This window comes from Mirounga leonina, unplaced genomic scaffold (genome assembly GCF_011800145.1).
Source record: "Mirounga leonina isolate KUSES-001 unplaced genomic scaffold, KU_Mleo_1.0 Mir_366, whole genome shotgun sequence".
In the NCBI taxonomy this organism is placed as follows: Eukaryota; Metazoa; Chordata; class Mammalia; order Carnivora; family Phocidae; genus Mirounga; species Mirounga leonina.
In genome coordinates, this window is record NW_023270709.1 from 26342145 (window position 1) to 26360951 (window position 18807).

The 18807-nt window shown below is 46.7% G+C and overlaps 1 protein-coding gene across 5 annotated transcripts in view; it reads left to right on the top strand.

Moving 5' to 3' along the window:
• The window catches only part of CARMIL1 (capping protein regulator and myosin 1 linker 1), a 308617-nt gene extending 293969 nt beyond the window's left edge, over window positions 1-14648 (top strand). For 2 of the 5 annotated variants that reach the window (XM_034985796.1, XM_034985800.1), the window contains 4 exons: window positions 1031-1243; window positions 4347-4487; window positions 6835-6984; window positions 13600-14648. In XM_034985796.1, the coding sequence (XP_034841687.1) occupies window positions 1031-1243; window positions 4347-4487; window positions 6835-6984; window positions 13600-13736 (641 nt within the window). In that variant the 3' untranslated portion in view covers window positions 13737-14648. Of the gene's footprint in view, window positions 1-1030; window positions 1244-3303; window positions 3627-4346; window positions 4488-6834; window positions 6985-13599 lie in introns of those variants that run through there. The other 3 variants (XM_034985797.1, XM_034985799.1, XM_034985801.1) reach the window with 3 other exon arrangements.
• Window positions 14649-18807: the final 4159 nt, after the last annotated feature.

The window sequence follows — 18807 nt, forward strand, 5'->3', positions numbered from 1 at the left end:
GGGAGATGGGCCTCTGTGTCACGTGTTGTCAGCTTTCACCTGGATGGCCACGCCCCTCCACCTGCTGCAGCTCCACCTGGGCCGTGTCTCCCACCCCAGTAGCCGTGTACCTGGACAGGGCACCTTTGCCAATTCCCCGAAGGGAAGAAATGTCTTTGAGAAGAACTCCCAAACTGTGGGCATCTGAGGACTGGGGGGAGGTGGGGTCATGGCCAATGTTCAAAACCAGCCGCACACGGTAGGTGGAAGGTGACCCGTTTGTTTGAGATGAAGGAATGTTCTTTCCTTTCAGCATGAATATCCACTATCCTTCGTCCCTCTGACTTTTCGGGTGTAGTAAAAGAATAAGATACGTTTGATGGGAACCGAAGAGTAACTTACAAATTGTATGTCAGAAACCTCGCTTTGCTCTTTGAAAGTCCCGTGTTGAGCTTGAGTATCTTCATGCAGTAAGGGATGGAACGTGGCTCATGTTTAACCAGCAGGGGTGGGACATTGAACCTGAAGCCATTCTCAGGGTTCTCGCTACGTGGGAGGTTATGGACGTCAGTGTAGCTCTCCTTGCTGGGGACCCGCAGCCAGACCCCTACCTGCTGCTGATTATCCAGAAACGAGGCGCCTACAGCTGGTTTTACCTGTGCCTGCACCTCGTGCCACGTCTGAGAAAGATCTGAGTGCTTCCAGTGCATTCGGCCCTGCGTGCTCTCCGTCCGCTAGCATGGACATGGACACGGACACGGACACGCTTGAACTTGACGCTTGTCCTCTGTGGAGTAGTCAGGAGTGATCAGAAGCGCACCACCGAGTTCACTGCTTTCCCACAAAGAAGTGTAGTCTTCCACCAGCGTGTTTTGATCCTACAGGCATGCTAGAGCAACGACGTGCTTCAGTTCTGAAACACCTCTGATGAGAAAGGACAAGAAATGGTTATGGCGGCTTGTACCAGATCTCTCCCAGCTTCGAAGGGTTCGTTTCTTTAACCTTTGAGTTTTAAAGTAAAGTGTGCTCTTTGTCCCCATTTTCATTGCAGTGCCTAAACTGCACCCAGGTGTTGCGGAGAGCCGCTTCGGTTTGGGAACACCCGAAAAGAATGCCAAAGCGGAGCCCAAAGTGGATGCGGGCTCCAGGTCGCGGGGCTCTTCCAGCACACCGACCAGCCCGAAGCCCCTCCTGCAGTCCCCCAAACCCAGCCTGGCAGCGCGGCCCACCGTCCCGCAGAAACCGAGAACCTCCTCACGGCCCGGTAAGGGTTCTGCTGGGCAGGAGGTGACCCCTCACCCCATCTCACCCCCCGTCAGGCGGCATCTAGGGCTAGCTGGATCGCGACTCCATCCATGGTTCCGGGAGCTGCTGGTGAACATGGGCACAGGGAGTCTGCAGGAGGGCTCAGAGAAACCTGCCAACAGTTTCGACAGGGACAAAGACTGAGGAGTTTCTTTTTTTTCTTTTTTTAAGATTTTATTTATTTGACAGAGAGCACAAGCAGGGGGAGCGCAGGCAGAGGGAGAAGCAGGCTCCCCACTGAGCAGGGAGCTCGATGCAGGGCTCGATCCCAGGACCCTGGGATCATGACCTGAGCCAAAGGCAGACGCTTAACTGATAGAGCCACCCAGGCGCCCCTGAGGAGTTTCTTTATTCAACACCGCAGCCCAGGGACTCAGAGACTGTCTCTGCATTCAGGCCACAGGTTAGAGGGCCAAATGAGAAGACAGCCTTGTGTTGTGTTGGCCCATTTGCAGGGCTTCATTGAGCCTTCTGAGAACTGTCTCCGGGGTCTACAGACCCTTCAGAAGGCCGCGCGTTAAGGACGGGGGGCCACAAATAGGGAGAGCATAAGTTCTTCTCTTTTTGCCCCATAGTCTGTGAAATATTTAGGGTTTAGAACAGGGCTTGGCCAACTATGGGCCTGTTTCTGTAAATGAAATGTTGGCGGCACGTGGCCAGGCCATCCGTATCCATATTGTCTCCAGTTGTTTTTGCGCTAACAGAGCTGAGTCATGACAGAGGCCGTTTGGCCTGCAAAACCTGAGATATTTACGGTTTGGCTCTTTCCAGAAGACATTTGCTGACTCTTGTATAGAAAATCTACTGAGAGAAGAAACTTAAAAATATTAGGAATGGATTAGACTCTGCCTTTTTCTCTCCTGCAACTGCCCTTCCCTCTCAGGCCTTTTTTTTTTTTTTCTTTTTTTCCCCAATGGTCTATTATAAGAATTTTTAAACATACACAAAAGCAGAATGGATACCGTAATGAGCCCCATATCACCTCTTCACTTTATTCCCCCATAATAATTAGGCAAGTAAGGGTAGAGATATATAGTCGGATTATGCTCATCACCATCATCACTGCTAATCTTAACACTTTACTCTGTGCCAGGCACTGTCCTAAGTGCTTTGCGTGGATAAACTCCTAATGTCCCCACCACAGATGCAGAATGTGAGGCCCAGAGACACTCAGTTTGACAAGTCCCACAGCTGGTGAGCAGAAGCCAGACTCTAGGACACCCCCAGCTGCAGGGTGACCGCTCCCACCGGCCTCCTCCCTGTGGGCATGTGTACTAGAAAGTAAGACACGCAGCTCATCATAGTCATTCATCCACACGCAGAGGATTGGATGGAATGAGAAAAAAAGGCGGCATTGCACATGCCCAAACTCATTCCACTGTGGGTCTTCCCCATTTTCCCTCAAATGTGTCTTTTGTTCACCAAGCGACCAGCTGGTTAATGTTCGCTGGTCTCCACAGCCCATTCGTCCCTCAAGAAACCCAATGCCCAGTCTTCAAAGCACAGCCACAGGGGGACCCTGGGGTCACCTCAGGCAGCTGACCCTTAAAGCAGATCACTTAGAACTTCCTAATTCTTCTCAAGCCTTTTTACAGATCGAAGTTTGTTACGATGGGAAACACAGAATATTTCTTGGTGCACAGAATATCTTCATAATAGAAAGAGTGCAGAGAGTGAAGGCAAAAAAAATAGTAGTAATTAAAAGAATTGTTTTAAATGACTACTCAAAAGCAGGCTGGTATTTTCGTCAGCAAGGTGCAACTCTAGTCTGCAGGAAGGGAACGGCTCTTACAAAATGGACCTAGTTTGTAGAGTATTTTGGCTCCTCATTTGGGAAGTCTGAATGTCAGATTAGCTGGATTTCCAATATTCTGTCGCAAGGAGCTTCTATTTTCAATCTATTTGTTAAATGTGTTCATTTGTTTCTAGCACTTAGTGTATCGAGACTTATGTTTGTTTTTATAGCGCTTGCGAATTCCGCAGGCACTTTCAAATCCATTCTTTGTTTCCTCTCCGCAGCTCTGAGAGATTGTTGGGGCAGGGAGAGCTCTTTCATACCCTGTTCATACAGTGAAGCACGTAGGAGAGTTGAACTGGAAGGAGAAGGCTGAGGAGAACCTGACCGAAAATAGTCACCTCTGTACACACACGCGCACGGGCCAAGTTCAAATAACCTTGCCGGCCACAGAGCAGAGGAAGGAGCACAATTCAGGAAGTCCTTTCAGTTCGAATGAAACAGCACAGCCTTTAGGATTAAGAGACTAGAGTTCTTTTTATTTATTTATTTATTTATTTGCGAGAGAGAGAGAATGAGAGACAGAGAGCATGAGAGGGAGGAGGGTCAGAGGGAGAAGCAGACTCCCTGCCGAGCAGGGAGCCTGATGCAGGACTTGATCCCAGGACTCCAGGATCATGACCTGAGCCGAAGGCAGTCGCTTAACCGACTGAGCCACCCAGGCGCCCCGAGACTAGAGTTCTAATCCTAGCGGTTTTGTCATCATTTTCCTTCAGCAGGTCATCTATTAATCTCTTCATTTGTGCAGTAATCACCAAACTCCTTCTAGTTCTTAAAGTCCATGATTCCAAGTTATTCTTAGTGGTCTCAGTCTGTATATAGGTATGCGCACCCACGTTCCTACATGTATATATGTTTGTATGTATTTCATGACCACTTCACTGGATTTGGCAGCAGGTAGAGGCAGGAGGTTATAAATATCACATATTTGAGAAATATCCAACAGCCTCTGTGTTTGAGGCAGAAGGAACATTGAGTTCACTTAGAGTGTAATTTTCAAATATCAGCTCATTGAAATTCTGTGTCTGCAAGATAAATTCACATCTGTGATTTTTAGAGATTTTTAACCTTTCATAAATTTTAATTATTTCCCCCCTACTGTTCGTAGATGTTACCCGCAGGAACACGAAACCTATGTTTTTGGCCAGAGAAATTCTGTGACGCTTTTAAAAAATTATCGGCCGTTCATATTTTAAGATTAGCCTGGCTTATGTTTTCGGAATCCAGTTTGTGGGAGTGTTGGATTCATGCGTTTGTGTCTCCCTAGAGGATATCCCAGACTCTCCATCCAGCCCTGGCTCCTCTAAAGTGGCTCTTCTTCCGCCTGTCCTGAAGAAGGTTCCATCGGACAAGGAGAGAGACGGCCAGAGTAGCCCCCAGCCCAGTCCCAGGACATTTTCCCAGGAAGGTAAGCAATGTTTCCTCTACGTTTGCTTTCTCCAAGGAGAGCCATTTCAAGAGAAAGGAATTAAGCTTGGACTCAACTAATATCTTAGCATTTAAGTCAGCATCCCTTGGACTAAACTTTTGGAACCAGAGCAGTTTCCTCATTCAGAAACTTGATTCAACGTTATTGATGACATTGGACCTTAATGAAGGCGCATACACAAAGAGTGAAAACGTACCGGACACCCCAACCCAAGGTTTAACCTGTTTGTAATCACTAGGTGCTCCTGCACTGGATCCCAGCAGGTAAGGAGTGCCTTAAATACTTTGTGCCTCGTCTGGGGCTCCTTATAGGCCTCTAGGTCCCATTATTTCCCAGAAAAGCTTCCCCTTGCTGTAAATGATCACGAGCAGCCCCCGCAGGCCTGAGAGACCTGGTGCTCCTTCTGCTTGCTCGATCATGAGGCCAAGCATTCCTTGTTCTCACAAGTGTGGTACCTGCAAGGATGCTTTCAGGGAATCCTTGTAGCCAGTTGGCTGCTTCTGATTTGCTGGGGTAGGAGCAGAGCAAGGTAATCCTGGGACTTGGGTGCCATCTCCCAGAATCAGATCAAGAGTGTTCCAGGGAGGTGAGGCATGTTTGGGTTGGCTTCAGCAACCCACCGTTCCTCTCCCCCCACACTTCCCTCACTCTATTAAATACGCTGTTGACTTTTGGGTCCTATCCTTCATAAAGAGTAATATAATTGCCATCTCTAAACCCCCACCTATAAAGAAATTCCAGAGCCACACGAGTCATTACCCATGACCAGATGGCTCTCATTATGGTTTGGGGCTCCTTTGTTTTATTTTAGGTGTCTGATGCTTTAGATAATTCCTTGACCTTTCAGGCTCTGACAGCTTCCTCCACTGGCCTGTTTTCTTTTATTAATGGTAGTCTCCTGTCGAAGTTCATAGAAAGTATTTCTGAGTACTATCTTTATGACTTGGGAGAAAAATAATAATTTTTTAAAAAATAAAAATAACACTGCCTGCTTTCTCCTCTCCATTCTGCAGATTCATTTGGTGGGTACAAGCTTCACTCACCTATTGGCTATAAATAAAAGAAGGTAGGGTTTTGACCGAAGCTGATAAAACGCTCATGTCAAACAGAGCAGCTAAAGCCGTAAAAGGTAGCTGGTGCCTGTAGTCAGTTTACACGGAATGAAGAAACACAGGGTTTGGTGTTACAACCACAGCCCTTGGAAGGCTTCGTGTAGAGGGCAGAACCTTTGGCGGGGCCCAGTCAGGCCGACGGGCCAGCGAGCGTCCCTACCAGCCCCCCCCGCCTCCTACCCTCGTTTTCCCTTCTTTCTACAACTGCCGACTTTACATCCTTACTTGTAAGGAAGTTTTGAAAATTGCTCCACGTTTAGGAAAAGCGATGTGTTCTCGATGCCCATACGATTAAAACAGGGCCTCGAGTAACCCACCAGCCTCCTGAGCTAAGAATGGGTACCATGGAGCCTCTCTAGTTAAAGTGGGTGAATGCTAGCATGCCCTTAGCTGCTTTGGAAAAGTCCCATGTTCTTTCCTGAGGAACCTATTTGCTCCTCAGACATGTCAGAGCTCTGGGGTAGATGTTTGATGCCTTTGCTCACTCGCCCTTGAGAGCAAACACTGATGATGATGCATGCCCCCATCTTTCTAGTTTGGGACTGGAGAGTTTTCCCCTGGAATCCACAATAAATTAACCACAGAGATCATTCTGGTGGTGTCACTTGGTACTGAAATTGGACTGAAAATATACATGCGACCTGAGAAGAGTGTGTAAACCGCCCAAGGTGATAAGACTCCGACTTCAGTTTATTTTATCAGCTCACCGGCTCTGCTGGTCCAGGAATGATAGCCACTCGTGAGCCCTGACTTTTTCTTTAGAACATGTTCCTGATGTGCTCATTCCTATTTTCTTGTGCATTATTCATGCTGGTTACTTCATTTCCTTGTTCTGTGCCTCCCTTTGGACTAGCGTGCCCAACTAATTTCTGAAACAGGTAAATTGCTATGATTCTTCTGGATTATTCCATAGTGAATGTGATTTTCATTTAATCCATCCTGGAATCAAAGTGGTAACACAGGGGCCTTTTGTTAGCACCCTTTGGGAGCAGACTCGGAGCTCACCTCATTTTGCACCACATTTCCATAATGTTGGCTGTTGAATTCTGTAGGTGGTGGTGTATGTGCGCAGACCCAACACTGTAGGTTCATTAAATCCTAAGTGGGGTGGGTTCTCTGATACTTAATTTCTCATGTTAACATTCTTTAATATTAATGTCAACACAGGGATGTATTTGCTAATATAAAGGGTAAAATGAATCCCTTTTCCTCAGTAGTGCAAAGAGGAGATTATTACAAAAGACATTCAGATCATGACAGTGACAAGCCTTCCAGTGGAGGGAAAAGATCTTCAAAACTGTACTTCACCATTGCAGAAGAGGAAGTGAATGCAATTGGGCACAGGAAGTCACAGCCAACAAATGGTTAGAGCCTTCGGTTATCATCCCTCACTGACCCAAAGCTTGCGGACTGGCACTAACAAAAACAAACTTTAATTGAGTAACTTCTATCCCAGGACCAGCTCAGGGATTATTCATACAACTGCCTTTTTTTTTCCCCCTAAATGGCAACAGGATGGTCCTTCCCTTTGAGGCTAAAAGTATGGACTTAAAAATCTAAAATTAGAAACTCTTAGGAGGAGGATCAAGTTACTTTGGAGTAGGGTGACTTGTCCTTTCAAATTTATGCAATCATGTAGGTTTATTTTTTTTTATTTGGGGTCATACTTCCTGTTCTCTTGATCTCTCTACTCTTCTGTTAGATTTTAATTGGGATTGGATCAGAGATTCTGAGAGTAACACAGTTTCTACCTTTCGAGAGTATTGGCCTCACACCTTCCCTTACACTCTTTCAGGAAAGTATCCATAAAAAGCCAGCACTAAATGCAGACCGCACACCATGCCCACGAGCTTTCATTGGACATTTGATGACCCTTTAGTGAGACAGAAAAAGTACCAATTAACTTTTCAACCTCTGAGAACAGTTTATTCAACTTTACAGCAGTTGCTCATTGGCGCCTGACTTCCATCTGACACTGTAGTAAACTGGGCAGTGTTCTGCTCAGCTGAAGATAGTCCCAGGAGACGAAAAGGAGACCAATTTCAAATCGGCTTCAATCTCCGGTGGGAAATGTTAGAGGAAGCATAGCTGATTCAGAGAGGAAATGTCTTTTCTGTGACTCAGTACTGATGATCTTGCTGGCTGATCACTTTTTATAAATTTGCCTTGAAAAATCTTTGAAAGGCAGTCTTTGTATCATAAAGGAAAAAAATACAAAATATCCTGGTAGGTGAGATTCCTTGGAAGTACTTTTTCCCATGAAACAGGGCACTTTTCTTCCTGTAAAACTCTATCGGGGGTTCACACGTGAGTGTTTTTGGACTCCCACTGACGAAGCGCGTGGCCCGGCATTCTGGCTCTTACCCCAGGCCTTCACGGCCTTCTGAGAAAGCACCCGATGGCAAGTCAATGGGAGTGATCTTATTCTATGGATAACTCTTCTTTATGGCAAAGGATAAACCATTCTCAAACTGTAGCACTTCATTACCGACAATATGCCTCTCGTGACCTGCCTTACAGCTTAACGACCCACTGAGTGACGTACGACGCCTCAAGTGGGGACGGTTGTCTTTGAGGACTTCCCTTGACAGAGGCTTAAAAACCAAAACAACAGCACAGAGTCATCTCCTGGTCCCCCACAAGCAATAACCTTTAGAACCAGCTTTCTTGGCCATTGGATGAGCCATGCGCTGTGACCTGCCATCATCTAGCTGGCACCTGCTGGCTAGATGATGGCGTGGACCGGAGGGAGTTAGGGACACGACCCACAGCATAGGTCACATGCGAACATTCTGTCTGGGCCAGCAAGTGGCACCTGCCCCACCTAGAGGAACTTTTAAAGGATTTCCTGAAAGTAGTATGTCAACTATACTTCAATTAAAAATTTGTAAAATAAATAAATACCATGATGCCACGGACAGTACTGTGGAATCCTGTGGCTGACCCTGTAATAAAAAAAGCCACACACTATGACCCATTGTTTTTGTACATAAAGTTTTATTGGAACACACACGCATGCACACACGTGGACTTCCTATAGACACATGCTAAACAGTCACTTTTCTCTCTGTAAGAGATTTTTCTCTGATATTTTCAAGAAAATCTGTTATCTTCAAGCGATAGAAAAATTACGTAAATGAACACATTTGTTTTCTGAAGAGAGACAGAGTTCTTTTTAGAGTGTTGAATCAGAAGCTCTGTCTCTGTTTTGCCTCTTATTGATAAGGTTGCATAGATGTTTCCAGAGTTTGGAAATTTGCATTTGAACTGTTGTATTGGTTGACTCCTCTCACTTGATTATTAAGAAAGCACATTGATGCGATGCGGTGTCCCCGCTTCTGAGAGGCCACAACACTCCACACAACACACACAGAGACGCCCCCAGGACCACACTGACCCCGCAGGAAGGCTTTGAGCTAGAGTAAAACGAGGCTGCTGGAAGGCAAGGAATTCCGTGCCTCTCGCAGATTTTTCCATGACCTCGTTGGCGTACAGTCCTCACTGTGATGGGCTGCGTCCAAGTTTGATGGAATTCAACAGGACCATCTTGTATTTGCTTTTCTGCCTCGATTTCTTGAAATGCGGACAGGAACCCCCAGAAAAGTAATTTTTACGGAAGCTTCGATTAAGGTCATTTTATGTCAAAGATTTGAATTTTGTTTTGTTAGTGCCGACTCCTGCCCTTGCCTGTCTTCAACCTTGAGAACCGCAAAGCAGTCTGCTTTCTGAATAGTTAGTTCCTGGTTAACAAATGGCATTTGGCAGAGCAATGGTGTTAGACCATGCTGTGTGCCTCCCTTTAAATCTTTTATGAGTAGCTTCGTTTATGCTAAAACAGCTTTCTTACTTTCCTCAATCAAGTAACCGTGTAACAGACAGAGGCTGTCGTTCTCCAAGCATGCCGCATAGTTTCACCATGATTACTGTTTTAATTACGTGGCTATTTTAGTATTGACTAGACAGGTAAAATGTTTTCTTTTACTGGAAGTCTCTGTCACTTTTGAATTTCACGTCCTTTCCTGTCTTGCGTTTAATGATAAGCTGTGATGTTTTCATTAGAGTGTGTCCTATTTTCTTGAAGAAAATAGTTGGTTTTGGCTTTGTATGTCTCATGGTGTATCCTGTTGGCGCAGGCCATCTTATTCTGAGATTGCCTTTATATGTCACCTGCTTCTTCCATAATCCAACCTAAAGCCAGCCAATACCTGGCTATGGTTTGTGGTCTGTAAGCCGGTACTCTGTTCTAAGCATTTTTTCACCAGATCTGTGATCTATTACCCCTATATGAGTTCTCCAAAAGAAATCTAACAGTTGGTCGGCAGTTTGGGCTCTTAACAGAAAGTATTAAAAAAAAAAAATCAGGGCCGGCTACGGAATATTATTTTTAAGGTCATCATGTTTTCCTCCTGGGAAATATGAATGTCCGTGGAGCTTAAAATGGAGAAAAGCTCCAATTTTCAAATGCATCTCTAATTCTGAATTTATATGCACATTTTGGAAGCTTTAAAATTAGCACGTGTGTATGTGTATATATATTTGCATGTGTGTGTATATATATATATATATATGTATGCAAAGTCAAATCATCTTCAAGAATGACAGGTTTCATGTCTGAGCCTCTCTGCACCCGTCGTTGGCACCGTAGATGGGAGGTGAGTGTACACGGAGTGTTTGTGTTGAATAAATTAAATGTTCACTCAGGCAGGTATTTTTTATAATTCTAATGGTACGTGGAATGGCAGTAAACACGTGTATAGACCCACGTATAGAGATGCCCCAGTGCGTTAACTGTAAGGATACTTGCACTGAAGAAGTGGAGTAAAATGATCTGATTTTTCTTTTTTATCCTGCATTAAAGTCAAGCATTACATCAGACTGCCTAGGAGAAGGTCCATCTGAATTAGTAAAAAAAAAAGCCAGGATTTTATAAATATTTTAAAATCCTTTTAAGTTTCAAGCAGACATAATCTTATTCGGACTATTCATTAGCGGGAGCTTGACCAAACCTACTTCAATATAATTGTAATTAGCATCCTAATTATATGTAATCAAATAAGTGGTGCCTAAGGGCTTGACAAAGAACATTCCCGTACAAAGTTGTTTGCACCAGTGTTCTGGGCTAATGAGAAGAAGTCGGGAGGCTGGAAGAGCGAGCGCTTTGGCTACTCATCTGATTTCAGTTCCCTGATCTCACCTGGTTCGGTCTCCTGTCCATTCTCCGGCCTCCCTGCAACGCCATGATCACATTCACAAGTGGTAGAGTTTAATCAATGATTTTTTTAGTTGAGAGAAAGCATGAGCGGGGGCGGGGGGAGGGGCAGAGGGAGAAGCAGACTCCCCGCTGAGCAGGGAGCCCCACACGGGGCTCAATCCCAGGACCCTGGGATCACGACCTGAGCCAAAGGCAGACGCTTAACCGACGGAGCCCCCCAGGCGCCCCTAGAATGATTTTAAATAGTGTCACTGCCTTAGTGAACTGTTTTGTTGGGCCTCTAGAAAGACCATGTTATTCCTCTCAGGGATTTTGTTGGACAAATTAAAATTTGTGCCTTCATGACTGGTGCTGGGTCTGTGTCACCAACCTAAATAAAACCCAGCCTGTTCACTTATTAATGTTTTCTGTATCCTTCTGTACCTCCCTCCCCAGCCCTCCCCCCCCCCCCAGCCCTGGAGGACTCCGAATCAGGTCACTGGGATGTGGATTGAAGGACACTGAAGGACACTGCTTTCTGCAGGAAGATTCCTTTGTGGGATCTCCCTGAGTTTCAGTTAGCTGCGCCCCAGAGACCTTGGTCCATGGTGCTGTTTTTGCCTGTGACATAAACATTGTTGATGGCATGAATTTCTCCATTTTTAGAGTACTCTGGTGTTACAGAACATGAATTAGGCCTGGGATTTTGAGGAAGCTAAAATGCTGGGAGGGATGAATAGCTTTTGAATCTAAGACTTAGAGCAAATAGTTTGCTCTGAAGACAAATAAGCAATGTATCACCATGTGTATTTCTTTTTTTGAACCTAGAGTGTTGGAAATTTGTTTCTGAGTCACTTGATACACAGGAACAATTCATTTTGGTTTTAAGAGGGAATGAGTAGAATTTTCTAGCAAGATTTCCCTAGTAATGCTCTATTTTGAGGTCAGATTATTGCAGTGTCTTCGAGATGAAGATACTACAAATCTGCTCTGCTCCCTCCTGTTCATAGCACACGCAGAGGTTGAGAATATACAGGACCCTTCATGTGTTACTATCAAATTGATTTTGTGATAAAGGACAAGCTATATATAGAAACCTATTTTACCTTTTTCCCCCAAACCTGATTTGTTGACAACTTTCAAAGGACATTTATTTTTTTTTTACATGGTTCAAGCTAAAAAATAAAATCAGTTGTGATATTTATTCATCACTTTTCCATCTGAGAATTTGCTCAAAGGTGTTGGGTAAAAAGAGGTCAAATTTTTAAAAAATTACTTATTTGGGGGATGCCTGGGTGGCTCAGTCAGTTAAGCATCTGCCTTCGGCTCAGGTCATGATCCCAGGGTCCTGGGAGCGAGCCCCATGAGTTCCCTGCTCAGCGAGAAGCCTGCTTCTCCCTCTGCCTGCCGCTCCCCCTACTTGTGCTCCTTCTTGCTCTCTCTCTGACAAATAAAATCTTTAAAAAAAATTACTGATTTTTATGATGAAATTTGAAATGCTTATCCTTTTCAGAACACTAATTTCATTTTAATGTAATTAATGAAATTCAAATTTTTATTGTCTAGAGATCAGAATCTGGCTCTGACAACCAGATTGGCAAGGGAAGTACTTTATCATGTTGTGTTTTGACTGTTAGGTTTCAGGAGATTTTACTTCCTGAAAAACACTCTTTAGTGGGTTAAGCATTTAAATAGCTAGTTCCTGGCAAGATGAGTTTTTAGCATAATGCTAACATCAGGCTGATGAGAAGCGTCAGATGAATCCTGTCTCTCTCCAGGCCTGTGTTCTGGTTGGATCGTTTGACCTTTTGAGCCATGAGGTAGCTTTTCTCTTCTTTCAAGCCATACAAAGTGTGGGGTTTGGTATTTTTAGCTTAAGTGGTGTCTATACAACAGGCTTGGTGTGGAATATGTAATAACCCTTAAGAGCCTTGAGGCGGGGCGCCTGGGTGGCTCAGTTGGTTAAGCGACTGCCTTCGGCTCAGGTCATGATCCTGGAGTCCCGGGGTCCAGTCCCGCATCGGGCTCCCTGCTCGGCGGGGAGTCTGCTTCTCCCTCTGACCCTCCTCCCTCTCATGCTCTCTGTATCTCATTCTCTCTGTCTCAAATAAATAAATAAAATCTTTAAAAAAAAAAAAAAAAGAGCCTTGAGGCGTATGGTACCAGTGAAGCTCTGCTCTAGTTGTAAAGAACAGGGTCTTTGAAGAGAGAGATTCCTCTTATTTTTTTTTTTTTAAGATTTTATGGATTTATTTCAGAGAGTGCATGTGTGCAGGGGCAGAGAGAGAATCTCCAGCAGACTCCGCGCTGAGCACAGAGCCTGACTCGGGGCTCGATTTCAGGACCCTGAGATGATGACCTGAGCCAAAACCAAGAGTCAGATGCTCAACTGACTGAGCCCTCCAGGCTCCCCAAGAGAGGGATCCAGTTTAAATCTGGATTCCAAGTTTACAAAACCTGCCTTCCTGGGTAGCTGTGAGGAATAGCGATTAGAGAGCGGAGTGTGCCCGACAGGACACGTGCCAAAGGCTCAGTTCGGGCAATTACTCCACCATCATTGCTAGACTGGGGTTTGTATGTTTTCTTGTTTTAATTTGTTTCTGGTTTTGTTGGTTTGTTCTTAATTTTCGTCTCGAGTCTCTACACGTAGTTGGTGAGTTGTTTCTGCGTAAGGTCCTCCCGAGCCCTCCCGCCTCTCGGGGCCCCTGCATCTCACCCCGTTAATGGTCAGGCCATTGACTGTCCCTTGTTCATCGACTGTAATGACATCCTTCCCTTTCTATTTCAGTTTCAAGGAAGAGCTGGGGCCAGCAGGCCCAGGAGTACCAAGAACAGAAGCGATGGTCCTCCAGTAAAGATGACCACCAAGGCAGCAAGTCCAGCGACTCTGGGGAAGAAGCAGAAAAAGAGTTTATTTTTGTGTAAAGGTCCCCCATGCAGACTGCACAGGGTGCTCTGTTAGCCATTAGAGAGGAACCAAGGGCAACACCTCTTCCTACTTCCGACGCTCTTCTCTTGGTGCTTTTTTCTTTTCTTTCTCCTTCTTTCTTTACTTACTTTTTGAAAACAAACAGACCCAGTTTTTGGGGTGGGGGGGAATCCAAACACACTTGTTTGGTCTTCTGCCCACCCTGGGCGTTTGAGTTTGAAGCATTCCTTCTATGCCTTCAGTGAATGCCAGTGACTCTCCATGCGTCCTACTTGAATCTTCTCTGAGGCAGCTACAGTTTGCCCTGCAATTTGAGTTTTGGGAGGTGGACAAAGCAACCAGACACATAACTCACTCAAGTAATACCGTCGGCTGACCGTGGGGCTCCGCTGTGGGGGCCCGTCACGTCTGCACTTGATAGAGCGATTTGTTCTTGATGTACGCAATTGCACATTGTAAGTATATTAACAGAGCACACTAATAAATAATTTGTACAAATTATATATATTAGATCTCGGCTATGGTTTTTACATTCTCCCATGGGGAACTTCTTCCTTCCTGATGTGGAATTGTACATTTAAATTTGGTCGGTGACCTCTGTAGGACCATCAGTAAGCACAGCGAAGAACAGAGTGAGAGAGGCCCGCGGCTGATGTTACCATGTGCCGGGGTCAATGTACATAGTCGATTGGAATGAAGTTTTATGAGTGTTCGTGATTTTCAGAGGGCTTTAATTTCTGTCTGCATATTAGCTTTTAATGTATGATTTGAAGAAAGAATACTTTGACACCTGTAAAAAAATCAAAACACTACTCTTTTTAAGACATTTCACAAATATTCACTTACATTACAGGCTGAGGTATTTTATTCATATGTATATTTATACCAATAAAATGATTTTACAAGTGGAATTTTGACCTTCTCTGGTTACCTTTTTTTAAAGATTTAGAGAGACAACAGGAGGGGCAGAGGAAGTGGGAGGGAGAATCTCAAGCAGACTCCCTGCTGAGTGTGGAGCCTGATGTGGGGCTCGATCTCACGACCCTGAGATCATGACCTGAGCTGAAACCAAGAGTTGGACACTTAACTGACTGCGCCGTCCAGGCACCCCCTCTGGTTACGTTTTAAAATTAGGATTGGCTTGTGGTAATCTGGCCTGGCAGATGGCAGGAGGCCTGAGCATGGGGGGGGAGGAGCGCGGGGATGCGAGCCTCCCAGAAAATTCCAAGACACAAGCAGAACGGCTGCTGGGAGGGGTCTGGGAGTCCTCCCATTAAGCTAAATTACAGTGATGATTTTCTTGCTTGTGCCATGCACAAGCCTGGAACGGAGGCGGAGGCTAATTCACAGCCCATCCCAGGGATGCCAGGCCGGGGGCCGAATAATCCAGGAGTCACTTCTGCTTTGTTTGGGGCGCAGGTGGCTACATCATGGAGGCTGACCTTCCAATGTTACTGTTCCTAAGTTTCACATCGGTCACTTGGGGTCTACTTTGCACGTGGCATCGGCCAGCAATTGTCAAGCGTGGGTCAGGGGTTGGAGAGGAGTCAAAGTGCAACTAAAAACTGGTCACTGAAAATTCAGGAGGAGAATCATTTTTATGAGGACGGGGGACACCTGCAGGAGCAAAGCGGTGTACCCCACCCGGAGTGTCTTGAAGGGGGCTGCAGTGCCTACCACTTCTAAATCAGAAATTTTTAAAATTTTTACTACTTGAATTCCAGTGTAGTTACTTTCCCTTGTCATACTCCATATCCTATTTTATTTATATAAAATTATATTTATCTAAAATTGTGTTTATATAAAATCTGTATTCTGAGAAGGGGTCACTAGACCTCAGAAGACTTCCAGAGAAGAATGAAGGTCAAGCAAGGTGAGAGACTGGCTCTGTGAGCTGCCCCAGGCCCCACAGGGCAGGGCAGACACTTCTGGAAATGAAGAGGAAGTGGCTCTTCTCCTGGGCACAGATTTCCTCCTGTTGTCTTCGAAGCTGTTTTCTGTCTTCCTAAACCATGGGCGCCCGTGAAAAATCTTTCTCATTGGGTCCAGGAAGTGCCTAACATTTAAAAATCAAATTTATTTGTGACGCACAAGTAGTTCCAAGAGTTGGAACAGGAGCTCAAACTTCAGTGTAAAGCATCATCTTTGAGGCCGACGTGGACACAGGGTGGATGGGCGCAGCTCTGGTCAGAAGCGAGAAGACGGATGGTTTTCCTCCATCAAGGTGAACAGGAGGGCTTGGTCTTCCAAGAGAGAGCCTAGGGGGCCGATGTAGGGTGTGGGGTTTTCTTAATGGAGGCAGAATTGACCTAGAAGATTAGCTTCAGGTGTACAACATGATTTATATTGGCATATATCGCAAAATGATACATACACAGTAAGTCTAGTTCACATCTGTCCCTATAGTCACAAGAGATTTTTTTTCTTGTGATGAGGACTTTCAAGATTTACTCTCTTAAAAACTGTAAATTTGCAATACAGTATCATTAACTACAGTCACCATGCTGTACATGGCGCCCCCGGGACTCATTTATTTTATAACTGGAAGTTTGTGCCTTTTGCCCCGAGTCACCCATTTTGCTCACCCTCCACCCCCTGTGTCTAAGAGCCTGGGTTTTCAGCTTGGTTGGTTGGTTTTTGTTTCTTTGATTCCACACGTAGGTGAGATCACACGGTACTTGTCTTCAGCTGACATGTCACTCAGCATAACGCCATCAAAGTCCACTTGTGTTGTGGCAAATGGCAACATTTTACTCTTTTTTAAGGCTTAATAGTAGGTTTGACGACGACTCAGGCACGATGAGGTCTACAGATCTGGAGACACCCGCCATCGCCAAGGTAGTTGGTTACCCACGGGAGGAAACACACCACGTCACACAAGGCCCCACGGGAAGCACCGGGCTCGGTCGGAGGCAGAAGAAACAAGGGGAGAACGTGGCAGGTGAGTGGGCGCCGGAGGGGCTCGTTTGCACATGACGAGCCCACTCCCAGGTGAATTATGCGTACAGTCTCCGGGAACTGGCTAGCCCCGGGAGGGCCGGTCCCTCCAGTCTCAGCGAGGATCCGGATGTCAAAGCCTGGGAATTACAGAAAGTAAAGGCCCCAGAGGATTCCTGGCTGGAGGTGTGGTACACTCTGGGGAGAAGGCCTGCCTGCAGCCTCTGAGGAGAACACCTGGGTTCTCCTACACAGCCGAATGTTCTCGTGGAAATACGCCTTTGGGCGTCTTCCCAGCACCCTGGCCTCTTCCCACCTTCCCCACACCCCTCATCCTCCTGCTGGGCTAGTGAGAAAGGGGCTCAGCTTGCCTGGATTTGTGGGTCCCGCGGGCTCTGAGGCTGAGGAGAGGAGCAGAGGGGTGGAAACCGGCACCCCGAGTGCCCTTGGGTCTGAGGGCAGTGTCCTGGTCCAGAAGGGGCTGGCCCCAAGGCGACTTTGGGCTTGGCTGGCCTGAGCCTGTCGCGACCGCTTCAGCCCTGTCGCTATAGGAGTGCCCGTTCCGGGAGGACAGCTGTGCTAACGGCGGGTCCCAAAGAGGCTCCGTAAGACCCTCTGACCACTGAGTAGCTTTAAGAATAAAAAAGTCTGTGTCACTGAATAGCTTTAAGAATAAAAAAGTCTGTGTCACTAATGAGTTCAGCTGAAAGAGGGAGGAAGAGCTGACCCAAGTCCCGGGAGCACGAACCTGCGAATTAGACTGATTCTCCCTGGAAAGGGCAAGCGGAAGAACCTTCCACCTCACTACACCCGAGTTTAGTTCATTGAACCCTTGGCCAGAAGTTAGCTCGCCAGCCGCTGGTGGGAGACGGACACAGCGAGACCCCGGGGCGGAGGAAGGGACGTGCGGACAGCTCTGATGGCTGGCAGCCTCCCTCTTGCCGGCACTGTGGCGAAAGGACCCGCAGTGACAGCCACGATGACGAGCAGCAAGAACCCCGAGCGCCACGTGGGTTTCTTGCCAATCGCCCGCCAGCACGCGGCTCCTGAGATTCCCGGTGTTCCGCGGGAAGGAGGGCCGCGCAGGTGGCCCCTTGGGTGGCCGTAAGGCTGGGCCAGCGCTGCCACAGCGAGGTGCCTTGCAGAAGGAGGAGGAAGGATCGATGTGCGTCTTGCCTCCTTCTCTGCCCCAGCGGGGCCCCTGCCTGGAGGAAGAATCCTGCGGGGCTCCCAGAGACAGCATCACGCAGAGCAAGTCCAAGTGCAGCCGCGTCGCTGGGTCCCCAGTCGTCAGCCCCGGAATCTGGCCGCACAGCACAGTCCCTCCTCCTTCCCTGACTCCTGACAACATCTGCGACACCAGCCCGGCTTCTCGCCACCCGTTATGGTGTCTCGTTCCGTTAACGGGGTCTGTGTTGTTGAGCGACTGTTATGTGTCGGGAAATGGTCCGCGTGCTGGTCTGTCTGCTAAGACAAAGTTTCTATCCTCTGACTCATGAAGCTTTGAACTCAGGGAACCACCAGTCTAAAAAAAGAGACAGGAAATAAACTAGTAAACAGATGACGTCCTTTCACATAATGAGAGCTCTCTGCGTGTCAAGGGAACAGGCAGTAATGATGGGGGGGCGGGGCGGCTATTTGGATACGAGAGGGTGCTTTTTCCCCGATAATATTGTTTCCTATTAATTTATGCTCCCCCATTGTGGTGGGTGCTGGGAGGCACCACCCGATCTCGGTTTAGGAATAACAGATTTACTACTTTGGCTGCCACGGATCACTTTGCTCCAGGTCAGACCCCTGCCCCCGGGGGCTGGTCAGTGCCAGAGTGTCAAGGTCCCAGTCCTTGACCCCAAACCAGGACAGCTGTGGAAGGCCACCCCGTGTCCAGAACTCTCCGGAGCGTCGTAGCTCAACTTTGCCCTCTGCCCAATCTCGATTCCCTCCTTCTTTCCTGTCGGTGTTGATCCAAGAGCTCGTCCCAATAACCCTCTTACACAACGATGTCTAACTCAGAGATGGCTTTCTGGTGAGCAAGTCTGCATCAGCTTTGAACAAAATGAATTCAAAATATTTCAATTCAAAGTAGTGATGTTGAGGGCACCTGGGTGGCTCAGTTGGTTAAGCGACTCA